Genomic DNA, 25,541 nt, shown 5'->3' on the forward strand with positions numbered 1-25,541 from the left:
TCAGATACCTTTTGAGTGTACATGTTTAGCTTCTTCCCGTAACATCTGGATTTACTGAAGGACTGGTTTTCAGAAAACTCCCTAACACTTGAGGGTTCTGTGGAGGGGAAAACATTTTCCTTTTACCCTTCTAGGTTCTTTGACTGGCCTAATAACTAAATTGATATAAGACAGATGAACCAGATAAAAACAAAAGTTTAACATGTGTATCCCTTGTATACGTGGGAGAGACCCAGGAGAACTGAGTAACTCTCCGAAGTGGCCCAAGCCACCACCTTCAATACCATCTCTAGCTAAAGACAGAAGATGCTAGGGTGGGGAGTCAGTTATTAGAGGTGACCAAGAAAAGCTCAGTAAACAAGGGTATGGTTGTGCAGATTTATGTCCTTGCCTTTCCCATTGATAAGAGTTTCTGGAGATTTCCAATCATTCTCCTCTTCCTGTTACAGAGAGGGAGGCACTTACAAATGGAGACTTCCTTTATACATGTAAATGTTTCTTATAAAAGGGTGACTTTTACTCACTTTAACGATTCCTGTGTGTGCTGTTTGTTAAAAATATCAGTCTAAAATGATCAGGATGCCAAAGAGGTATGTTTGGGGCTGTGTGGTTTGCTTCCCCTCAGTTCAGTTGTCTGGGAGCTGTGTTTGAAAGCAGCAAATTGTGTTGTCATAAGCAGTTATTATTACACTTGGCCTTGTGGTCCCAGGCCAAGTTTTCCTTACCTTGAATGCTCAGTTTTCTCTCTGTTTCTCCCTGTGTGTCTGTCTGTCTCTCCCTCTCCTCCCCTCAGCCCTCTTCTCTGTCCTCTTGTGCCCCTACTTTTCTCCAGCCTCTCTCCCTCCACTCCTACATGACCTCCTCCCCCATCCTCTCTTGCTCTGTCTTTTCTAGCTGCTTCCATCTCTACCTGTCTCTAGGGGTAAATGTTTAACAAGAGGTGTCTCATATGTAAGTAAGTACATGTCCTATTAATAACAATAATTAATCATTTTAATCTAAATGGAGATTTCTAATTTCAAAGATCTGCATCCCTAAAAGCTATCCAAGAGCAATAAGCTTTACATTCCTTGGTAATGGGCACTGTCTTGTTTATGGCGTCCATAGTGGTAATATCAGCAGTGGTAGGAGTAATAATAATAACAACAATAACGTTTGATTCTTCTTCTTATGGCTAATATTTTTTGAGTTTTTTTTTTTTTTTTTTTGCGGTACGTGGGCCTCTCACTGCTGTGGCCTCTCCCGTTGTGGAGCACAGGCTCCGGACACGCAAGCCCAGCGGCCATGGCTCACGGGCCCAGCCGCTCCGCGGCATGTGGGATCTTCCCGGACCGGGGCACGAACCCGTGTCCCCTGCATCAGCAGGCGGACTCTCAACCACTGCACCACCAGAGAAGCCCTATTTTTTGAGTTTTTACCACTTGCCACATGTTGTCCTGGGGAAGTAGTAGTCTGCAGACCCTTGGAGATGCCCAGGACTTTTCAGGAGCCCATGAGGTCAAAGCTGTTTTCACAGTGATGCTGAGAAGCTTTTTTCCCTTTTTCGTTTGCTCTGATTACACGGAAGCAATGGTGGGCAAAACCGCTGCCTCCTTGGCCCGAAACAAGGCAGATGGCCATTATAGTCTTCATTGTCAGCACTCTCAGTTAAAACTTTTTTTTAAGTCAATTTTATTGTAGAAAGCCCCCGATGAAGCAGTAAATTTTATTAAATCTCGACCCTTGAGTACATGGACTTTAAATGTTCTGGGTAAGAAAATCAGGAAGTACACATTAAATACTTATGCGTATTTGAGTAGCTAGCTAAATTAGTCACATTTTTCATGGACCGCCATTTTTATTTGAAAGAACAACTGTTAAGTAAACTATGGTTATTCAGACTGGGGTATTTGGGAGAAATTTTCTTGAAGTCAGACAGTAATTTCAAGGAAAACACTATATTGGTCCAGTGGAGACAGCTGTCCAGTGGCCAAACTGGATGATCTGACTTTAGGGGCAGGTGCTCCCAGGGTCCTTTTTGCTGCTAAATGGTATATAAATTTTTTTATATCTCAACTCATGTTTATAAATCATAATTAAAGAAAAGTTGTTCTTTGAATACTGATGAACTTTTATAGACAGAGCTAAAATACCATTTTCCAAGGTTTACCTACAACAGAACCACTCATTGTAAAGATTAGAAAAATACAGCCCAGATATTGAAAGCCATATCCAAGGTAACACTCTACAAATACATGATTTATGGCCTCATCTTATATTTTATAGTGCTTGAAACTTTCAAGTACTTTCATATATACATTTTTCTCTGATCCTCACACAACCCTGTGAGTATCTAAAATAGTTTAAAGATAAGGAAATTGGGACTTGAAGATAATTCCACAGATGCTTTTTATATTTCCCCACCCTTTCAGCTATTATCGCTGAGGGCCTGAAATAACTCAGAACTACTGGAGACGAGAGAGAATCTATACAATTTGGCAACTAACTAGGGGAAAAAAAAAAAAAAAGATGAAGGAGCCAGGCAATTTTCTGAAGTTTCTTCCTTGGGTCCCTGGGAGGGTACCATTGACAGAGAAAATAAAAAATAGAGAAGGAATAGATTCAATCAACAAACGTTTCCCGAAGGCCTTTTCATTGGCACTATGTAATCTGCTTTGGGGGATGTATGTAGACCGTGCTGTTACGATCTCTATATGGGAAGATAGGGCATAAACACAAGTAACTCTGATTCAGGGGTGCTAAGTGCGTAGTTTAGGTCCTGTAGCTATTCACAGGAGGGAAGGAATTACTTCTAGGCCCAGGGAAAATTTTTATGGAAGAGGAAGCATTTGAAAGGAGTCTTGCAGAATGGTAGAATTTGGATGTGCAAAGGTGGTTGTGAGGAGACAAGGAAAATTCAGTTACAGAAAAATAGAGTGGGGTGTGGAAGGGGAGGATATAGAGGTATGTAGAGGTTGGTGAGAACACAGCATGTGTGTAGGTGGATAATGAGAAGTTATTGGCAACAATTATTCCAATGAATTATGGGAAATGTTGACTGCTACATACATAGTTTTCCATTTTGTATTTAGTTCATTTTCAAAAAAGACACTTGGCAAACACGTCTTTTAAAGTACAACCTAGTTCTTTCTTTATACATAAAAGTTCATTTTTCATTGACTAGGGTGAGTATTTTAAGTTCACATAACATAATTGATCTTCCTAGATGTTGGTTTATGGTTTTAGAGGGTTATGCAAAATATTTTACTATGGTCTTATTTTTTAAATCTGTGGTGGCTTGTCTTAAAATAAAGCTGCAATTTTTAGATAACTTTATTCTAGTCACACTTAGAAATTCCATCAGTCCTTTAAATTGCATTTTCATCTGAACTGCATCCCTGTGTCTATCTTCAAGTAGCTTAGCTTTATCTTCCAGGTCTTTCTTCTCCTTTGGTATTAGTGTTGGTTATCATTCACTGCTGAATTTATCTGACTTGGATATTTATTACTGTTTTTCCCCTAGATAAGTCAGATAAGTATGATCCACGTGATGTTGAAAGACTACAACAAGATGATAACTGGGTTGAAAGTTACTTATGTTGGAGGCATAATGTTGTAGATGAAACACTGAAGATGCTTGATGAGAGTTTTCAGTGGAGGAAAGAAATGTCTGTCAATGGTAAGCTGTTCAATTTAACCTTGACTGTGTGCTGTATCCCCTGCATAAATGTTACTATTTTACACTTATAGCGTATTTGCAAATATTCTTGGCAGTCATCAGAAATATCAGAATATAATGCTTTATAAAGACCCAGTAACATTTGAAAGGAGCATCTTATGAATAAATCTTAAAATAGGATTATTCATAAGGAAATCAGATCACCAAGGAGCAGAATCACAGTCACATTCTTCACTCACAGTGGAGTCTCCTATTCTGTCTGTTTGGTTTAGAACCATTAAAATACCAAGACAGCATCTTCGCTACTAGGCCTAGAAATAAGGGGATACTATTTGCCTATTTTTCTCAGTTGTTGCCTGGTGTCTGTCTCTATTCCCAGAGTTCCTTGTGCTAATAGGTGCTCCATGTGGAATTACTATATGAATGGGAGTCCCCAAAAAGCAAGCTTATCCCCAAGGATGCCTATAGCAGCCTCCTCTTAACTTCTTGATTTCAAGGCCCAATTCTAGATTGAAATTCCCCACCTCCCCAAAAAAGGAGTTTTAAATCTTAGAGGGGATTTTATAATAGTGTTCAAGTAAATGGAGAACTCTTTTCAGGAAAGGTTACCCGTTATCTCTCTCCTCCTAAAAAATTTAACAGGAAGAAACTGGCACAACTACTAGTTTCGATGGGGTATAAAGAAGGATTTCCTGACCTTGAGGATTATAAACTCTGGAATGACTGAGTCTGGAGACTTAATACAAAATAGTCAACAAATAAATCCAGAGCAGATACTCTCCCCAGTCATCCTACTTGGAGAAGGAATCTATCAAAAGGAGAGTATTTAAAAAATAATTTGATTGGAAATATAAAAACTGTAGGTAATTTCAACAGTGAAGCATTTATTAGTCAAGCAAAGAAATGTAAACCTGATGTCTCTAAATCATTTAAGTACAGAATAAACCTTTAAACTCAACAATAGTTTTCTCTTGCATAGAATTGCTAGTTTCCAGTGGCAGACAGCAGAGAGATGATGAAAGGTGGGTGGGGAAAGATAAATCTTTGAGAGTTCTCGGAGAAGTACTGATGAATGACACAAAAGCCTTGACATTTGCTGCCTTGCTGCGTTGGTTCTCGGCCTCACTAGACAGTGGACCTCCTGCTGAAGGATCTAGCATTTTTCTTGAAGTATTTCCCACCTGCCCCAAGATTATAAATGTATTAGAGTCTACTGGTTATCAAACTTTGATTTCTAATACCACTTCTGAGGCTATAATGTGGATATTTACTGCCATGTTCTTTTGAAATTGTCCAATCGTGATAATATTTGTTTGCAAGTCATTATGTGAAATACAACTAGAACATGGAGATGTGTCCACATCATAATGGCTGATATGTAAAAGGAAATGGATTTTTTCCATTTCTGTCATCTGTGTCTTTATGTAGTTTTTTTTCTACTTAGTAAGAAACACCATTTTTTATCGTCGGAGGTTCTTTCCAGATGTTTGCATAAGCTTTTTCTTTTTTTAATAAGTTTATCTTTTTTTTATATCAGAGCTACTATATTAACAGTAACCTATATGTTGTAAGTTTTCTTTTTAAAAGGCCTCTAAGTTACAATTACTCATCAAACTTTATCACTTTTTAGACCTGACTGAAGCCTCCATTCCCAGGTGGTTATTGGAAATTGGTGGTATTTATCTCCACGGTTATGACAAAGAAGGCAACAAGTTGTGTAAGTATAATGTATGTACTGGCTTTTCAGGATTTTGAGATGTAGCCATCCATCTCAACTGAATTAATAATAGGCAGAGCTTTCTACTTATGTACCACACGTCAGGTTTCCTACAGTAGGGATTGTTAGGGCCAGCTGGACCAAGCGTCAGATACTTAGCAGTTGAATGTAGTGTTTGCATTATAATAAAGTAGGCTGTAAAGGCAAATGCCACATCCCATCACAAAGCCAAAATGATGTAACTCAGAGTCATTATCTTCTTTCTAATTTACTGATGTTAAAATTCAACCCAATATCTTTATGGAAAATCTTTTTGATAGTCACTAAGGGTGGCTAAATGGGCCAAGCCGAATTTTGGGCAAAGGGGATAGAGGAATAACTTGGTTTGTACCAATGCTGGGACTCAGCAGGCGTGTCAGAGCCCCATTCTGAGCAGATGTCCTGCCAAGGCAGTTTCCTGCACGGTTGTGCCCGCCTTGCACGCCCTGTGTGTGGCCCGTGGTCGGCTCCTGTTGGATCGGTGCTCTCGCAGCGTTTTCCTTCCATTGCTGGCTCGCCCTCAACCTTCCTTTCCCATTCCTCTTATTCCACCTGTACCTCACATGTGCTTCCCAGGCTTTGTTCCTTTCTTGGCCTCTTTTCCTTTCCAGCTGATGCAGTCTCCTTGGGTGATCTCAAGTACCTTGGCTCCTTCAGCTGCCTTCCCCCCAACAGCGGTGACCTCAGGTTGTCCCCAGGCCACATGCATGTACACATCCAGCTGCCCACCGGATTGATGGTTGGCCGCCTTCAATACAACACACAGCTGAACCGCATGCGTGCCACCACCCGCCCTCCCTGTACTCCCAGCTCGGCCCACAGCCATTGGCTCTTCCTGGACATAGAGCTTCACTTTAGCCCCTCCTCCGATTTCAGTAGCACTTACTCAGTTCACTCCCAACCCCTACCCCCTTAGCATTTCATGCAGAGTCCTTCAAGCCCCGCCTGTCTCTCTGTTTAGCTGCTCCTCTCACCGCTCGTCACATTTTGTCCTAGCTGTCACCACTCTGAATGGTTGCCAGGCTCCGTCCCCACACACGACACCTGCTCATGCTGCCATCACGCTTCCGTCTGGGCTTTTCCTCTGGACGGAACATTTTTCTAGTACTCTGCTTTTGTTAAGCACAGTGTAGAGTACTTTTAGGTTATTGCCAAATATTGTTTTTTCCCTTACTTACTAAGGGGGGGAAGTGTATTTTCTAAGGGGGGAAAATAGTTTACCTTTCTGCTACTCTTTAAGGTTCCCAAGTATATACTGTTTCGAAGAGATGTTTTTAATCTGAGAAACAAAATAAAGACAAATGTCAAGGAAAAGGAATGATGTAATATATGCATAAATAATATTATAATGCCATAAATATTTTTTCTTATTTTTATCTTATGACCTGCTTAAAGTCTGGATCAGGGTGAAGTATCATATAAAAGACCATAAGACCATATTGGACAAAAAGAAGCTTATTGCATTCTGGTTGGAACGGTATGCTAAGAGAGAAAATGGGAAACCTGTAACAGTGATGTTTGACCTGTCAGAGACTGGAATAAATAGCATAGTAAGCATTTTTCATTAATTCTAAATCATTGTTTATCATGGCATCCTCCCTCTCTCCTGTGCTCCCTGCCACTACCCCCTTGACCAAGTAGTCCTGTAAAACAGAGCTAACCAAGTCATGTTTGGGATTTATTTCCACCCCCTGCATCATGAGTGAAGTCAAGCGTGGAATAGGATTTGCAAAAAATTAAATATGCTTCAGTATTTGGCATTGAAACTGTAGATTTCCTAGAAATGTTCCTTGTCTGATACACAGGATATGGAAGGAAGACGTCGAGGCTGGCAGGGTAATGAGTAGATGTGGTAACAGTGAACTTTTCTATCAGAGCTAATAACACCCTATACAGCACCTCCCCTGTGCCTGGCGCAGAGTAATGCACTCAAGAAATGTGGAGTACAGTAATGTATGCTCTCCAGCGTACCATTACCCACATGCCGTGTTTTGCAGTGGCGAGATGTTCACCTGCATTTTTGCACATCCAGCACTTTGTGATTTTGTTGAGGTTTTTTGTTTGCTCGTTTAGGTTCACTTTCTGTTTGATTTGGTTAGCTTTGGAAACCAGTTTTCTTCAGGTGATTTTGCCAAGCTTAAAAAATAAATAAAACTTACCGGTCTTTAATTTGGGCCCTTGTGACCTTAGTGCTAACTACAAACCCTTCAGCAGCGATGGGGATTTGTTGGCGCATTTATTAGAGCTGTTGTCTCTAACACTCAAAGCTGGGCTAATTCTGGTAGCAGTGAAGTGGCGTTCGGAGACATGCCTGGGGCAGTGTTGAAATCTTTTTCAAAATCCAGTTGGCCAAGTATGTTAATATCCCTGAAGTGTTCATATTCATACTCTTTACCTGGTAACTAACTTCTGGAAATCTATTCTAAAGAAATGAACCTGAGTATAGAAAAAGTGTACCTCAAAATGTTCTTTCAGAGTGTCATTTAAAATGGTGAAAAATTAGAAAAAATGTAAATGTCGACACAGTGAAGTGAATTATGGTGTATCTAATTGATGGAGTATGTGTAGCTATGTAAAATGGTGTTTGTAAAGAATTTGTAGTAATATTGGAAAATAGCTTTTTTTTTGAGAGAGAAAAGGGCGACAGGGTTATATCATAGTGGTATATAGCCCCCAAAAGGGAAGCCTTAGACATTAAACAAACAAACAAAAAAACAGGCTAGAGTTTTTTTAGGCAGTGGGACTACAAGTTTTTTTTCATCTTTCTTTGTCTCTAAGAGTCATTTGCCCTGGATTATTTTTTCAATCTAGTTTCCATGTCAATGAGTTCTAGATTACAGAGTAAACCATTTTATACCCAAAATCTAAATCAAAATGCCTAGATAAATATTGCATAATAACAAATTATGATTCTGTTATCCTTTAGGTATGATAGTTTTCTAATTATTAACCCAGAATCATAAAAAATAAATGTTAATGTTTTTTATTGACAAATACAGGGGCAAGGAATTGAGCTGATTATTTTTCAAGCTACTTATATACTATTTCATTATCTTTAATTTATAAAGTTTATTTGCATTACTAAGTAGTTAAATCATTAATGTTTTCAAATACTAGAATCTTACTGAATTACGTTTATACATGACCCTCATAATTCAGAAAAGATTTAAGTCAACCTTTAAAGATGTATACATAATTGCAAGTCAAAATTTAAATTATTTACTAGAGTTAGGCCACTAATTTGGCTTTAAGCTTGCCTGAAAGAAATGGAATCATTTAAAATTACTCAGTGAACACAACATCGTAAAGCAGTTATACTCCAGTAAAGATAAAACAAATAAAATAAAATAAGTCAGTGGACATACTTTAAAACCAGCATCTTAGGAGAAGTGTATCTATTGCTGATATTTGAACCAGAAGAAAAGTCTTTCTTTTATTTTTTTCCAGTTTTATTCTTTAATTAAAAAATTTTTTTGATTTATTTATTTATTTTTTATTTTTTGGCTGCACGCATGTGGAATCTTAGTTCCCCCACCAGGGATCAAACCCACACCCCCTGCATTGGAAGCGTGGAGTCTTAATCGTTGAACAGCCAGGGAAGTCCAGAAAAGTCTTTCATGGGTCTTCAAAGGGAAGACATTTTACAAGATAATGAATAGCATCCTTAAAAACATCCTCACAGAATGCAGAGCAATGGGTTTCATGGAGCTTCTTTATGTAGTACCCACTAATACACGTACACCAGTGGCATCCTATCAAATCGACTTGAATTAGCAGTAATTTGGGATTTTATAAGCAAGGTTATTCAATTAAAGATGAAAAGAATATTGGACAGAGACTTTTGGGGCAAAGTCTGGAGGCCACAGATCATATACTAGGTAACCAAATCTTTACATAACTAGTTATTTTGAGATATCTTCTTTGACTCTTACTTAACTACAAATTATTCAACTCTGTGCACCGTGGATATAATGATTAGTTATAAAGGTATTATATGCTAGGATTTATCCCATAATAAATACGTAATACAGTTATGGATGCTTATTTTCAGTTTATTAGCGTTAAAGATGCTACAACTCACATGCTAGGAATAACTTTATAGACTTAGATCTCTAGGGCAGCTCACCTTTGAGTAACAGATGGATTTAAGTTTGCCTGGTTGTATCTTTCATCCTACAGTCCTTATAAGATGGCTGATCAGTAAGTCAGCCTGTGGCCAGTGGAAACATATGGAATGAAATGATCCATGTGAATAGTAACCCTAATAATCTAGTTTCATGTTGCTGTGTTCAGTGCAGTAGAACCAATAGTCAGCTGTGTCTCCTAGAAATTGAAGTCAATGAACAACATTTAAATATAAACGAAAAAACTCTATTTCTTATTCTAGGCTCCTACACAAGAGGAAAGAAGCTAGAAGTGAAGTAGATACAGCAGGCCAATATGATCAGATTAACTGTTGTATAAAAGATTAATAAAATATATTTTATTGACTATTAGGTATAGAAATTAGGTTTAAAAAACAAACATATCAGAATTAACATGCATATATATTGTCATTCCAAGTAGTCAGGTTGAAAACTATATACTTGTTCTAATAATTCTTTAATTGTTCAACAGATGTTTAGAATTTCTTTATGGGGGTTCCTCTTTAGATCCGTTTTATAATGCCACATTACCTTAGTAGCGTGAAGTATCTTAACTAGTCTGGGGTAACATGAATGATGTTTAAGCTAATTTCTTTAACTCAGTTTTAGGACTGATTATTATAAGTAGCTTAATGACTTAAAAACTAACTCCCGGGAACATAAATATTTATTTATGAGCTATTTTTTAGAGAATTTAATAATTACCTCATTTATATTTAATAATTTATCACCTTTAGATATATGCAATCTAAAATTCTCTAATGTGGACAGTCTTAAAGATTTAAATGTATAATCTTTCTTTTAGGACATGGACTTTGTACGCTTCATCATCAACTGCTTTAAGGTTTATTACCCTAAATACCTCTGTAAGTAACTTCCTCCTTTATAAAAATACAATATAGCGAAACCGTAGACAGTGTCTAAGAATTGTGGAGCTTCGTATTATTTTAGACTTTAATACCTGAGACATTGTTTTCTGGTGAAGAGCTTAAATATGTTCTAGAAGTTGAAGTACATATCCTAGTAGGTACAGGAGAAATTTTTCATAAATAATCATTGTCCTTTACAGTTAGTTTTAAGAGTTCAAGTTATAATCTGTGTATATGCCATCCTATCACACACACACACACACACACAGAGACGTAAAAACATACATTTATTTCCAAGATTATCCCATTTTTACTAATTTTTCTATTGAGAAATTAATTTTAAATATTATTTGGAACTTCTTACATGCAAGAAACAGATGAGCAATATTGGTAAGTAAAGTATACTGTGTGATAAGCAATACCCATACATAAAGTACATTGTGTTTCTAGTTGCTATTTTTAAATTGTCATTAAGAAAACACTTGACTAGTGTGCATGACATTTGAATCTGGCATTTGGAGTTTGCTTTTAATTGTGACTCTTCTATTAATTGCCTGAATGAAGAACTCCTAAATCTTATATATTCATTTTTGACTTGATAGATTTACATGATGGCTTCCCCCTAGGGAAATCAAGATGCCATTCCACATAAACAGTCAAATATTTTTAAAAACCCCAGTGGGTTGAAAGTGAAGAGACAGAAGAGAGGCAACAGGGACATCAGAAATGGAAACTCACAGGTCTGCCTGGGCACACCCCTGGCAAATACCACAATTAGCGTCTTTGGGGACTTGTGACTCAGGTGACACTAAAGCATGAAATGCCTAAGTCATTTTATTTCGATGTGCTTTCACATTAGTGTTAATGTGATGTGAGAAACAGACAGAAAGCATGGTGGATATCGAGGATCATTGCCACTCCTAGCCCTGTGCTCTTGTGTCTTCAGAGAGAGTGTTCATGAACATTTTTAGGTAAAAGGAATGTCTAGTTTGGGGAACCCGTAGGATCTGCTGTTCCTTCTGAATTCTTCCTGGATCTGGCATATACCCTAATTCATTAAGACTTGCTGAGTGGTGCCAGTCATTGGTCAGTAGGGAATCACTGCCCTGTATTATTAGATTTTTTCTTTCATGTACAAAATGAAAATATCCACTTGTTTATTGAAATATCGAAAGGGGTTTGTGAAGAGCTGTTTATAAAGAGCATAAATATTACTATTACTTTATAAAACACATCTAAGATTCTTTTGAGAAAACTATTAATAAATTCATTGGTCTATATAAAGATGAATTGAACACTGTCATTCCAAATAACTAGAGATAATGTATTTATTCTAGCTACATAATGTTTTGCAGACATTGAATTTTATAGAATCTTAAGTTGATTATGTTTCACAATTTGTCATGAAATATAATATTCTTAAAATCTTGAGTCAAAATCTTTTTAGGCATATCTCAGATGAAGAGTGAGGTACTGAGCACCAGGGTACCTCTTTGCAAGTACCTTGTTCCTTACATGTGCATTATTTGTCCTATAATCATTCTAGGAAGTTCTCTGTTCAGGGAAGAATGAAATTATGTTTTGATTCATCTGGAATAGAAGAATGAATTTGTTATCAAAAATCCCCTCTGTGGGTTCTGATTCTTTCTCACAATTGTTAATAGGGCTGCTTAATATCTTCATCTAAGTATACAAATAAAATTCCTGTATACTTTGGAATTATTGGCTTCCTGAGGCTCATAATATTAAGAAAAGTTGAAATAATTTTTGTTTCTTAAAACATAATGATTTATTAAAAATGGGGCAACTGTCAGAGTGGGTTTAACAATATAATATCTAGAAAACTAGAATTGAAGCCATAAATTAGACATTGAAATCATTTTAAAGCTCAGTGGACTTTAGCACTAATAGGACATGCCACATCCAGAGTTTCCACTTACCCACTTACTGTTTTTTGGTACCTTTCTGCAAACAACAAAAACAATAAATGAATAAAAGAACACGCTATTTGCCAAAGGGCAGTGATAGTACATTATTCATTTCACACAAGCCATCCTCCTAGGTGAGCCCCTCACCATTGTGAGAAGTCAGTTTAGTTCTAGCACCACTCACACTTTATGGAATTAAAACTGAGTCATCCATCTCAGTTTTTAGATACATTTAGATCACTCGTTTATTTTAGGCCAGGTATAAGTGACTACTATTGTGGTACTAAGTCACAGACAATGAATTTGTTTTCATCTTTCAGCAAAAATGGTGATCTTTGATATGCCTTGGATAATGAACGGTGAGTATATTACTTACACTTTCCTAACATAAAACGTCTGATTTTTTTTTTCTTTGCCAATTTAGCCATATTTCTGTGGTTGTTTAAAAAAGAATGTTACTGTGTTTGGTGTGTAATTTTAAGAGGCTGGAGCTAGAACACGCAAAGGCTGTTACTAAGCAAACTGGGCTAACATTGTACCCCCAGGCTCTGGGGATACCCATTAGTCTTGTCTAAAAACAGTTTTAAAATGTTCAGTCATTCAGGTAAAACTATAGCCAGAAGCCTATTTGTCATCTACAGATGGGATATGTCACAGAATGCAGACCTTGGCTAGGTTCTCTCATGGGCTTCAGGTGTTGAGGAAGAAAATGGGATGAGTCTAAAATTTAGTCCAAATCTCTATAGTCACATAATCCTTAGGACAGTCATGGTATATTTTTTTGGCAAAAAAAAATTTAAACCATTGAAAAACATTCTTTACCAACTTGGATGTGGTTGTAAATTTAATGTTATTTTCAGAATGTGCATTTTCATTTGTGTTTGCCAATCAGTTGTTACATAGAAAGCAGTAGAGAAAACCAATGAAATCAAAACTCGGTTCTTTGAAAAGTTCAACAAAACTGACAAAACTTTAGCTAAACTAATGAAGAAAAAAAGACTCAAATTATTAAAATCAGGAATAAAATAAGAGACATTGCTACTGACCTTACAGAAATGTAAAGGATTATAAGGGAATACTGTGAACAGTTGTGTGCCAAGAAATTAGATAGCCTAGATGAAATGGGCAAGTTTCTAGAAAGACACAAACTATCGAAATGGACTCAAGATTCTGAATAGAAGTATAACAAAAGAAATTGAATTAGTAATCAAAAAATTTCTCACAAAGAAAAGCTAAGACCCCAAATGGCTTCACTAGTAAATTCTACTAAACATATAAAGAAGAATCAACACCAATTCTTCTCAAACTCTTCCAAAAAATAGAAAACACTTCCCAACTCATTTTATGAGGCAAGTATATCCCTAATAACAAACATCACAGGAAAAGAAAACTAATATCAGACTAATATCCTTTATGAATATAAATGGACCACCCCTCAATAAAGTAACAAACTGAATCTAGCAGCATATAAAAAGGATTATATACTATGATCAAGTGGGAGTTATCTCAGAAATGCAAAGTTGGTTCAACATATGAAAATCAACCAGTTATCCAACATATTAATAGACTAAAGAAAAAAAACCACATGATCATCTTAATAGACACAAAAAGTATTTGACAAAATCCACTACACTCTCCTGATAAAAGCACCCAAGCAACTAGGAATAGAAGGTTCAAAGAGTTGGGACAACTGCAAAGTTAGTCGGATCACAGTAGTTCACACAAGACTACCCTCACTTATGACACTAATTGTAAGTTCAAGGGTTTTCCAAAACTACCCTCAGGTTTACTGGAATCATTCACAGAGCTCACTGAAAGCTATTGTACTCACAGTGATGGTTTATTATCAGGAAACAATTCAGATTAAAATCAGCCAAGGGTAAAAAAAACAAAACAAAACAAACAAACAAACAAACAAAAAAACATATGGTAGAATCCAGGGAAGTACCAAATGTGGAGTGTGTTACTTTCCCGTCATCAATATGTGACAATGCTCATGAAGTTTTTTCAAACAGGGAAGCTCACCGAAACCTCAGTGTTCAGAGTTTTTATTGGGGCTCCATTTCCTAGGCCTGACCAGTTTATCACATGGTTCATCTCAGTCTCCAGTCTCTCCAGAGGTCTACAGATACTGTGTGACCCAAAGCCCCCACCCTAAATTGTATTGTTCCAGTATGACTCAGGCTCCCTAGGCAAACAAAGACACTCCAACAGGCATGAAGGTTACCTCCAGAAGCTGAGGGTAAAGGCTAGACCTTTCTTTGGGTAAGGTTAATTTTTCACAGAAGAGAATTTCCTCACCCCAATAAAGGGCATCTATGTAAAACCAACATCTATGAAAACCCACGGCTAACATCACACTTAGCAGTAAAAGAATGAATATTTTCCCCCCTAAGGTCGGGAACAAGACAAGGTTGTCAGCTTTTACCACTTACATTGCCAGGACACTTTGGCAAGATAAATAAATAAAAAGCATCCAGATGGGAAAAGAAGAAGTCATACTATCTATATATGCAGGTGACATCTTCTATATGGAAAATTTTAAGGAATATACACACACACAAGCCTATTAGAACTAATAAATGAGTTCAGCAAGGTGGCATGATACAAAGTCAATACACAAAACCAGTTGTATTTCTGTACACTGGCAATAATACAAAAATGAAATTAAACAATTCCATTTATAATAGCATCACAAAGAACAAAATACTCAGAAATAATAAAAGAAGTTGAAGACTCATGCTGAAAACTACAAAACACCATCGAAGGAAATTCAAGACCTAAGTAAATACTCATCTCTTGTTCATAGATTAGAAGACCTAATATTGCTAAGATTCAATGCAGTCCCTGTCAAAATCCCAGCTGCCTCCCCCACTTTTTTTTTTTTACAGAAATTGTCAAGTTTGTCCTTAAATTCATATGGAAATGCAAGAGACCCAGAGTAGTAAAAATAATCATGAAAAAAAACAGTGAAATGGAAGGACTCACACTTCTTGATTTTTTTTTTTTATTTTTATTTTTTTGGCTGGATTGGGTCTTAGTTGAGGCACACAGGATCTTTTGTTCTCATTGCAGTGCACGGGCTCTTTGTTGGAGTGCACGGGCTTCTCTCTAGTTGTGGCGTGCCGGCTCCAGAGCTCATGGGCTTTGTAGTTGCGGCATACAGGCTCTCTAGTTGTGATGTGTGGGCTTAGTCGCCCCACAGCATGTGGGATCTTAGTTCCCTAAACAGGGGTTGAACCAGCGTCCCTTGCATTGCAATATAGGTTCTTAACGAGTGGACCACCAGGGAGGTCCTGTACCTCTTGGTTTTAAAACTGACTACAAAGCTATAATAATTAAGATGTTGTGGTGTGAACATCAGAATAGACACATAGATCAGTAAAACAGAATTGAAAGTCCAGAAATAAACCCTAACATTTATGATTGATTTGTTAACAATGGTGCCCAGACAATTAGGTGGAGAAAGATTAGTCTTTTTAATAAATGGTACTGGGACAACTGAATCTCCACATTCAAAAGAATTAAGTTGGACCTCTACCTTCCATCATATACAAAAATTAACTTAAAATGGGTCAGAGTTAAAATTATAAAACTCTTAGAAAAAAACATAGGAGTAAATCTATATGACTTTGGAGTAGGCAGTGGTTTCTTAGGTACGACACCAAGAAAGCACAAGCAACAGAAGAATAGATATATTGTACTTCATTAAAATTGAAAACTTTTGTACCTCAAGGGACACCATCAAGAAGGTAAAAAGAAAACTCTCAGAATGGAAGAAAATACTTACAATTAAGACATCTGATGAGGGACTTAGGTCTAGAATACATAAATAACTTTTATAATGCAACAATAAAATGACAAATGGCCAAATTAAAAAGGGTGAAAGATTTTAATAGACATTTTTCCAAAGAAGATATGCAAATGGGCAATAAATACATAAAAGATGATCAACATCATTAGTCATTAGAGAAATGCAAGTAAAAACCAAATGAGATACTACTTCACACCTACTAGGATGGCTGTAATCAAAAAGACTAAAGTAACAAGTGTTGATAATGATGTGGAGAAATTAGAACCCTCATACGTTGCTGGTGAGAATGTTAAATGGTGCAGCCACTGTGGGAAAACAGTTTGGCAGTTCCTGAAAACATTAAAACTAGAATTACCATATGACCCAGCAATTCCACTCCTAGGTATATCCCCAAGAGAATTGAAAACATGTCTACACAAAGAGTTGTACACAAATGTTCATGGTAGCATTATTCATAGTAGTGAAAAGTGGAAATAATCCAAAGTTTATCAATTGATAAATGGATAAACAAATGTTACATATCCATAAAATGGAAAGTTATTCAGCCATAAAAAGGAATTAAATACTGATACATGCTACATCACAGATGAACCTCAACATGCTGAGTGAACAAAGCCAGTATGAAAAAAAACACGTTGCATGATTCCATTTATACAAAATGGGCAAATCCATAAAGACAGAAACTAGATTAGTGGTTGCCAGGGAATAGGAGAAAGGAGGATAAGGAGAGATTGCCAGTGGGTGCAGATTCCTTTTCGGTGTGATGACAGTGTTCTAAAATTAGATAGTGGTGATGGGTTACACAACTCTGTGAATATACTAAATAAAAAACATTGATGTGTATACTTTAAAAGGGTGAATTTTATGGTATGTAAGTTTTATCTCCATAAAGCTGTTATAAAAAGTCAGATTTTGCACTTCAGTTAATTCAAGTAGCATAGCTTCAAACATGTCAACTCAGACTTTTTAAATTGAAATTAATGAAAATGTTATGTAAAAAAATTTTAAGCATAATTAGCCAAAGTAAAAATGCAGTTTTCTGAACTACTGTTTAATCTTTATCATGCTGTTTTATTTCCTGATTTTTTTTTCATTGACGCTTTTGAAAATTTAATGCTGGATTTCTCTTTTAACTCCTTTAAAATGTGCTTAGAAAGTCATGATGGAAACGAGGTTTAAAAGTTTAAGTATAGGGCTTCCCTGGTGGCGCAGTGCTTGAGAGTCCGCCTGCCGATGCAGGGGACACGGGTTCGTGCCCCGGTCCGGGAAGATCCCACATGCCGCGGAGCGGCTGGGCCCGTGAGCCATGGCCCCTGAGCCTGTGCGTCTGGAGCCTGTGCTCCGCAACGGGAGAGGCCACAACAGTGAGAGGCCCGCGTACCGCAAAAAAAAAAAAAAAAAAAAAAAGTTTAAGTATAAATCAGAATGGCATGACAGAACAAAATTGTAATTAATAAACAGCTGTGTTTGATAACAGTTTATTTTTGCAGATTCTATAAAATCGTCACAGCTCTAAGCTGCAGGGCTTGGGAGGAAGGCACAGAAGTACAGGCTTAGGATGGAAAGTCTGGGTCTGGCTCACGCATAATGAGGAAGCCTGCTTCTTTCTCTTCCTGACTTCTCAGTTGAGAAGGTTTTTCAGATTGGGGGTTTATCACAGAGGCATAAGGGAAATGACTCTTCTCATACTATTGTACATATTAGTGAATCACAATGCTGTTTGATTCATTGTCTGGAAATCTTAGTAGTTGGGATCATTGATGGATTTGTACAGAGGCCAAAACCCTGATAGGTTTATTAATGAGCATCAGGATAATTTAATCTTCCTGAATCTTCCTGGAACATTTGAAACCCACAAGGGACAGTCAAAATGTAGATGCCTACAGAGATTAGAGAATGTGAATTAAGTACTGTGCCATGGAAAAATGCATATTAACAGATTTTAGCCTGAACTAATTTCAGAGGACGTGGGTTAGCACATACAGTAAGTAAATCGAGAAAGAGAATGAAAGGAATTTAATGAAGTGACTGTTTTTTCTTCAGCTGCTTTCAAAATTGTGAAATCCTGGCTTGGTCCAGAAGCAGTGAGTTTGTTGAAGTTTACAAGTAAAAATGACGTCCAAGACTATGTCAGTGTAGAATACCTGCCTCTTCACATGGGCGGAACTGTAAGTACAGTACTTGAAACCTGTTTCTAAAATAAGACTGGGTCATGGCACATGAGGCTGTATTCTTTCCTCAAGGAAAAAGGAAAAGCAATATCTTACCATCCTAAGAAAAATCATAGATATCCTAAAATAGCAAGCAGTGTTACAGATACTTTTTATTTAAGTTTTCAAGTTGTTAAATTTTTATTTGTGAATAGGTCATGTCTTTACATGGTTCTAAACTGAAACCTATGGAGTAAAAGTATTCAGAAACAGGTATTCAGTAAAAAGTGGACTGCTATGCCAACCACACTGTTCCCCTCCGTAGTTTCATTTATTATTTTTCTTTCCAGGGATCTTTGTTACCTATATAAGCAACTATAGTAAATATGCAATACATATATAAGCAACTATAGTATATATGTAATTCTTTCTCCCTCCCATCTCTTTTAAAAAAGTAGTGTATTTATACACTATTGTGTATCCTGCTTTTTTCTTCACGACTTACAGATCATTCTAAATCAATATGTGATAAGCTGTCTAACTCTTGTTTATGGCTGTATAGTATTCCAGTGTCTAGAGATGAACCATAAATTGTTTAAGAAATAACCATAAGTTATTTAATTTCCTTTTGATGTGTCTTTAGTTTGCTTCCAGTTGTTTGCTGTTGAACAGTTTTTAATTTAAAACGTAATATATACTGTCATTTCCATTTTTTGGAAATGATCTTACTACTTAGAAGTAAGAGACCAGGAGTAAGTAGTTATGTGTTAAATTTTTAATACTCCATAACAATGAAACATATTTGTTTTTTTTGTTTTTTGGTGTTTTTTTTACATCTTTATTGGAGTATAATTGCTTAACAATGGTGTGTTAGTTTCTGCTTTATAACAAAGTGAATCAGTTATACATATACATATGTTCCCATATCCCCTCCCTCTTGCGTCTCCCTCCCACCCTCCCTATCCCACCCCTCCAGGCGGTCACAAAGCACCGAGCTGATCTCCCTGTGCTCTGCGGCTGCTTCCCACTAGCTATCTACCTTACGTTTGGTAGTGTATATATGTCCATGCTTCTCTTTCACTTTGTCACAGCTTACCCTTCCCCCTCCCCATATCCTCAAGTCCATTCTCTACTAGGTCTTTGTCTTTATTCCTATCTTACCGCTAGGTTCTTCATGACATTTTTTTTCTTTTTAAATTCCATATATATGTGTTAGCATACGGTATTTGTCTTTCTCTTTCTGACTTGCTTCACTCTGTATGACAGACTCTAGGTCTATCCACCTCATTACAAATAGCTCAATTTCATCTCTTTTTATGGCTGAGTAATATTCCATTGTATATATGTGCCACATCTACTTTATCCATTCATCGGATGATGGACACTTAGGTTGTTTCCATCTCCGAGCTATTGTAAATAGGACTGCAATGAACATTTTGGTACATGACTCTTTTTAAATTATGGTTTTCTCAGGGTATATGCCCAGTAGTGGGATTGCTGGGTCATATGGTAGTTCTATTTGTAGTTTTTTCAGGAACCTCCATACTGTTCTCCATAGTGGCTGTACCAATTCACATTCCCACCAGCAGTGCAAGAGGGTTCCCTTTTATCCACACCCTCTCAAGCATTTATTGTTTCTAGATTTTTTGATGATGGCCATTCTGACTGGTGTGAGATGATATCTCATTGTAGTTTTGATTTGCATTTCTCTAATGATTAAAGATGCTGAGCATTCTTTCATGTGTTTGTTGGCAGTCTGTATATCTTCTGTGAAGAAATGTCTATTTAGGTCTTCTGCCCATTTTTGGATTGGGTTGTTTGTGTTTTTGTTATTGAGCTGCATGAGCTGCTTATAAATTTTGGAGATTAATCCTTTGTCAGTTGCTTCATTTGCAAATATTTTCTCCCATTCTGAGGGTTGTCTTTTGGTCTTGTTTATGGTTTCCTTTGCTGTTCAAAAGCTTTGAAGTTTCATTAGGTCCCATGTGTTTACTTTTGTCTTTATTTCCATTTCTCTAGGAGGTGGGTCAAAAAGGATCTTGCTGTGATTTATGTCATAGAGTGTTCTGCCTATGTTTTCCTCTAAGAGTTTGATAGTTTCTGGCCTTACATTAAGGTCTTTAATCCATTTTGAGCTTATTTTTGTGTATGGTGTTAGGGAATGATCTAATCTCATACTTTTACATGTCCCTGTCCAGTTTTCCAAGCACCACTTATTGAAGAGGCTGTCCTTTCACCACTGTACATTCCGGCCTCCTTTATCAAAGATAAGGTGACCATATGTGCGTGGGTTTATCTCTGGGCTTTCTATCCTGTTCCATTCATCTATCTTTCTCTTTTTGTGCCAGTACCATACTGTCTTGATTACTGTAGCTTTGTAGTATAGTCTGAAGTCAGGGAGGCTGATTCCTCCAGCTCCATTTTTCGTTCTCAAGATTGCTTTGGCTATTCGGGGTCTTTTGTATTTCCATACAAATTGTGAAATTTTTTGTTCTAGTTCTGTGAAAAATGCCAGTGGTAGTTTGATAGGGATTGCATTGAATCTGTAGATTGCTTTGGGTAGTAGAGTCATTTTCACAATATTGATTCTTCCAATCCAGGAACATGGTATATCTCTCCATCTATTTGTATCATCTTTAATTTCTTTCATCAGTGTCTTATAATTTTCTGCATACAGGTCTTTTGTCTCCTTAGGTAGGTTTATTCCTAGATATTTTATTCTTTTTGTTGCAGTGGTAAATGGGAGTGTTTTCTTGATTTCACTTTCAGATTTTTCATCACTAGTGTATAGGAATGCCAGAGATTTCTGTGCATTAATTTTGTATCCTGCTACTTTACCAAATTCATTGATTAGCTCTAGTAGTTTTCTGGTAGCATCTTTACGATTCTCTTTGTAGAGTATCATGTCATCTGCAAACAGTGACAGCTTTACTTCTTCTTTTCCGATTTGGATTCCTTTTATTTCCTTTTCTTCTCTGATTGCTGTGGCTAAAACGTCCAAGACTATGTTGAATAAGACTGGTGAGAGTGGGCAACCTTCTCTTGTTCCTGATCTTAGTGGAAATGGTTTCAATTTTTCACCATTGAGGACGATGTTGGCTGTGGGTTTGTCATATATGGCCTTTATTATGTTGAGGAAAGTTCCCTCTATGCCTACTTTCTGCAGGGTTTTTATCATAAATGGGTGTTGAATTTTGTTGAAAGCTTTCTCTGCATCTATTGAGATGATCATATGGTTTTTCTCCTTCAGTTTGTTAATATGGTGTATCCCGTTGATTGATTTGCGTATATTGAAGAATCCTTGCATTCCTGGAATAAACCCCACTTGATCGTGGTGTATGAATCTTTAAATGTGCTGTTGGATTCTGTTTGCTAGTATTTTGTTGAGGATTTTTGCATCTATGTTCATCAGTGATATTGGCCTGTAGTTTTCTTTCTTTGTGACATCCTTGTCTGGTTTTGGTATCAAGGTGATGGTGGCCTCGTAGAATGAGTTTGGGAGTGTTCCTGCCTCTGCTATATTTTGGAAGAGGTTGAGAAGGATAGGTGTTAGCTCTTCTCTAAATGTTTGATAGAATTCGCCTGTGAAGCCATCTGGTCCTGGGCTTTTGTTTGTTGGAAGATTTTTAATCACAGTTTCAATTTCAGTGCTTGTGATTGGTCTGTTCATATTTTCTATTTCTTCCTGTTTCAGTCTTGGCAGATTGTGCATTTCTAAGAATTTGTCCATTTCTTCCAGGTTGTCCATTTTATTGGCATAGAGTTGCTTGTAGTAATCTCTCATGATCTTTTGTATTTCTGCAGTGTCAGTTATTACTTCTCCTTTTTCATTTCTAATTCTATCGATTTGAGTCTTCTCCCTTTTTTTCTTGATGAGTCTGCCTAATGGTTTATCAATTTTGTTTGTCTTCTCAAAGAACCAGCTTTTAGTTTTACTGATCTTTGCTATCATTTCCTTCATTTCTTTTTCATTTATCTCCGATGTGATTTTTATAATTTCTTTCCTTCTGCTAACTTTGGGGTGTTTTTGTTCTTCTTTCTCTAATTGCTTTAGGTGCAAGGTTAGGTTGGTTTTTTTTGTTTTTTTTTGTTTTTTTGGGGTTTTTTTGCGGTATATGGGCCTCTCCACTTGCGGAGCACAGGCTCCGGACGCGCAGGATCAACGGCCATGGCTCACGGGCACAGCTGCTCCGCGGCATGTGGGATCTTCCTGGACCAGGGCACGAACCCGTGTCCCCTGCATCGGCAGGCAGACTCTCAACCACTGCACCACCAGGGAAACCCAAGGTTAGGTTGTTTATTCGAGATGTTTCCTGTTTCTTAAGGTGGGATTGTATTGCTATAAACTTCCCTCTTAGAACTGCTTTTGCTGCATCCCATAGGTTTTGGGTTGTCGTGTCTCCATTGTCATTTGTTTGTAGATATTTTTTGATTTCGTCTTTGATTTTTTCAGTGATCACTTCGTTATTAAGCAGTGTATTGTTTAGCCTCCATGTGTTTGTATTTTTACAGATCTTTTCCTGTAATTGATATCTAGTCTCATAGCGTTGTGGTCGGAAAAGATACTTGATACAATTTCAATTTTCTTAAATTTACCAAGGCTTGATTTGTGACCCAAGATATGATCTATCCTGGAGAATGTTCCATGAGCACTTGAGAAAAATGTGTATTCTGTTGTTTTTGGATGGAATGTCCTATAAGCATCAATTAAGCCCATCTTCTTTAATGTATCATTTAAAGCTTGTGTTTCCTTATTTATTTTCATTTTGGATGATCTGTCCATTGGTGAAAGTGGGGTGTTAAAGTCCCCTACTATGAATGTGTTACTGTCGATTTCCCCTTTTATGGCTGTTAGTATTTGCCTTATGTATTGAGGTGCTCCTATGTTGGGTGCATAAATATTTACAATTGTTATATCTTCTTCTTGGATCAACCCCTTGATCATTATGTAGTGTCCTTCTTTGTCTGTTGTAATAGTCTTCGTTTTAAAGTCTATTTTGTCTGATATGAGAATTGCTACTCCAGCTTTCTTTTGATTTCCATTTGCAGGGAATATCTTTTTCCATCCCCTCATTTTCAGTCTGTATGTGTCCCTAGGTCTGAAGTGGGTCTCTTGTAGACAGCATATATATGGGTCTTGTTTTTGTATCCATTCAGCCAGTCTGTGTGTTTTGGTTGTAGCATTACTCCATTTACATTTAAGGTAGTTATTGATATGTATGTTCCTATTACCATTTTCTTAATTGTTTTGTGTTTGCTATTGTAGGTCTTTTCCTTCTCTTGTGTTTCCTGCGTAGAGAATTTCCTTTAGCATTTGCTGTGAAGCTGTTTTGGTGGTGCTCAATTCTCTTAGCTTTTGCTTGTCTGTAAAGGTTTTAATTTCTCCATCAAATCTGAATGAGATCCTTGCTGGGTAGAGTAATCTTGGTTGTAGGTTTTTCTCCTTCATCACTTTAAATATGTCCGGCCAGTACCTTCTGGCTTTCACAGTTTCTGCTGAAAGATCAGCTGTTAACCTTATGGGGATTCCCTTGTGTGTTATTTATTGTTTTTCCCTTGCTGCTTTTAATATGTTTTCTTTGTATTTAAATTTTGACAGTTTGATTAATATGTGTCTTGGCGTATTTCTCCTTGGATTTATCCTGTATGGGACTCTCTGTGCCTCTTGGACTTGACTGACTATTTCCTTTCCCATATTAGGGAAGTTTTCAACTATAATCTCTTCAAATATTTTCTCAGTCCCTTTCTATTTCTCTTCTTCTTCTGGGACCCCTGTAATTCGAATGTTGGTGCGTTTAATGTTGTCCCAGAGGTCTCTGAGACTGTCCTCAATTCTTTTCATTCTTTCTTCTTTATTCTGGTCTGCGGTAGTTATTTCCACTATTTTATCTTCCAGGTCACTTATCCGTTCTTCTGCCTCAGTTATTCTGCTATTGATTCCTTCTAGAGAATTTTTAATTTCATTTATTGTGTTGTTCATCACTGTTTGTTTGCTCTTTAGTTCTTCTAGGTCCTTGTTAAACATTTCTTGTATTTTTTCTATTCTGTTTCCAGGATTTTGAATTATCTTTACTATCATTATTCTGAATTCTTTTTCAGGTAGACTGTCTATTTCCTCTTCATTTGTTACGTCTGGTGGGTTTTTGCCTTGCTCCTTTATCTGCTGTGTTTCTCTGTCTTCTCATTTTGCTTAACTTACTGTGTTTGGGGTCTCCTTTTCGCAGGCTGCAGGTTTGTAGTTCCCGTTGTTTTTGGTGTCTGTCCCCAGTGGCTAAGGTTGGTTCAGTGGGTTATGTAGGCTTCCTGGTGGGGGGGACTAGTGCCTGTGTTCTGGTGGATGAGGCTGGATCTTGTCTTTCTGGTGGGCATGTCCATGTCTGGTGGTGTGTTTTGGGGTGTCTGTCGGCTTTTTATGATTTTAGGCAGCCTCTCTGCTAATGGGTGGCATTGTGTTCCTTTCTTGCTAGTTGTTTGGCATAGAGTGTCCATCACCGTAGCTTGCTGGTCGTTGAGTGAAGCTGGGTGCTGTTGTTGAGATGGAGATCTCTGGAAGATTTTCACCATTTGATATTACATGGAGCTGGGAGGTCTCTTGTGGACCAGTGTCCTGAAGTTGGCTCTGCCACCTCAGAGGCACAGCACTGACTCCTGGCTGAAGCACCAAGAACCTTTCATCCACACGTCTCAGACTCCTCAGTTTGGGATGTTTCGTTGTCTATTCATGTATTCCACAGATGCAGGGTACATCAAGTTGATTGTGGAGCTTTAATCCACTGCCACTGCTCCTGAGGCTGCTGGGAGAGATTTCCCTTTCTCTTCTTTGTTCGCACAGCTCCCGGGGCTCAGCTTCAGATTTGGCCCCGCCTCTGTGTGTAGGCCACCGGAGGGCGTCTGTTCTTTGCTCAGACAGGACGGGGTTAAAGGAGCCGCTGATTGGCGGGCTCTGGCTCACTCAGGCCGGGGGGGTGGTGGGGGGGCATGGATGCGGAGCGAGCCTCCAGCATCAGAGGCCACCATGACGTTGCACCAGCCTGAGGCCGCTGTGCGTTCTCCCGGGTAAGTTGTCCCTGGGTCATGGGACCCTGGCAGTAGCAGGCTGCACAGGCTCCCGGGAGGGGAGGTGTGGATAGTGACCTGTGCTCGCACACAGGCTTCTTGGTGGTGGCGGCAGCAGCCCCAGTGTCCCACGCCAGTCTCTGGGGTTCGCGTTTTCAGCCGCGG

The 25,541-nt window shown here is 37.7% G+C and overlaps 1 protein-coding gene across 1 annotated transcript in view; it reads left to right on the top strand.

The window, feature by feature from the left end:
• The window catches only part of MOSPD2 (motile sperm domain containing 2), a 66,932-nt gene that overhangs the window by 11,858 nt on the left and 29,533 nt on the right, over positions 1-25,541 (top strand). The window contains exons 3-8 of the mRNA XM_082609004.1: positions 3,503-3,658; positions 5,289-5,375; positions 6,810-6,964; positions 10,365-10,425; positions 12,677-12,715; positions 18,214-18,338. Coding sequence (XP_082465130.1) covers positions 3,503-3,658; positions 5,289-5,375; positions 6,810-6,964; positions 10,365-10,425; positions 12,677-12,715; positions 18,214-18,338 — 623 coding nt within the window. The remainder of the gene's footprint in view (positions 1-3,502; positions 3,659-5,288; positions 5,376-6,809; positions 6,965-10,364; positions 10,426-12,676; positions 12,716-18,213; positions 18,339-25,541) is intronic.

Source organism: Mesoplodon mirus (genome assembly GCF_964341445.2).
Source record: "Mesoplodon mirus genome assembly, chromosome: X".
Classification (NCBI taxonomy): Eukaryota; Metazoa; Chordata; class Mammalia; order Artiodactyla; family Ziphiidae; genus Mesoplodon; species Mesoplodon mirus.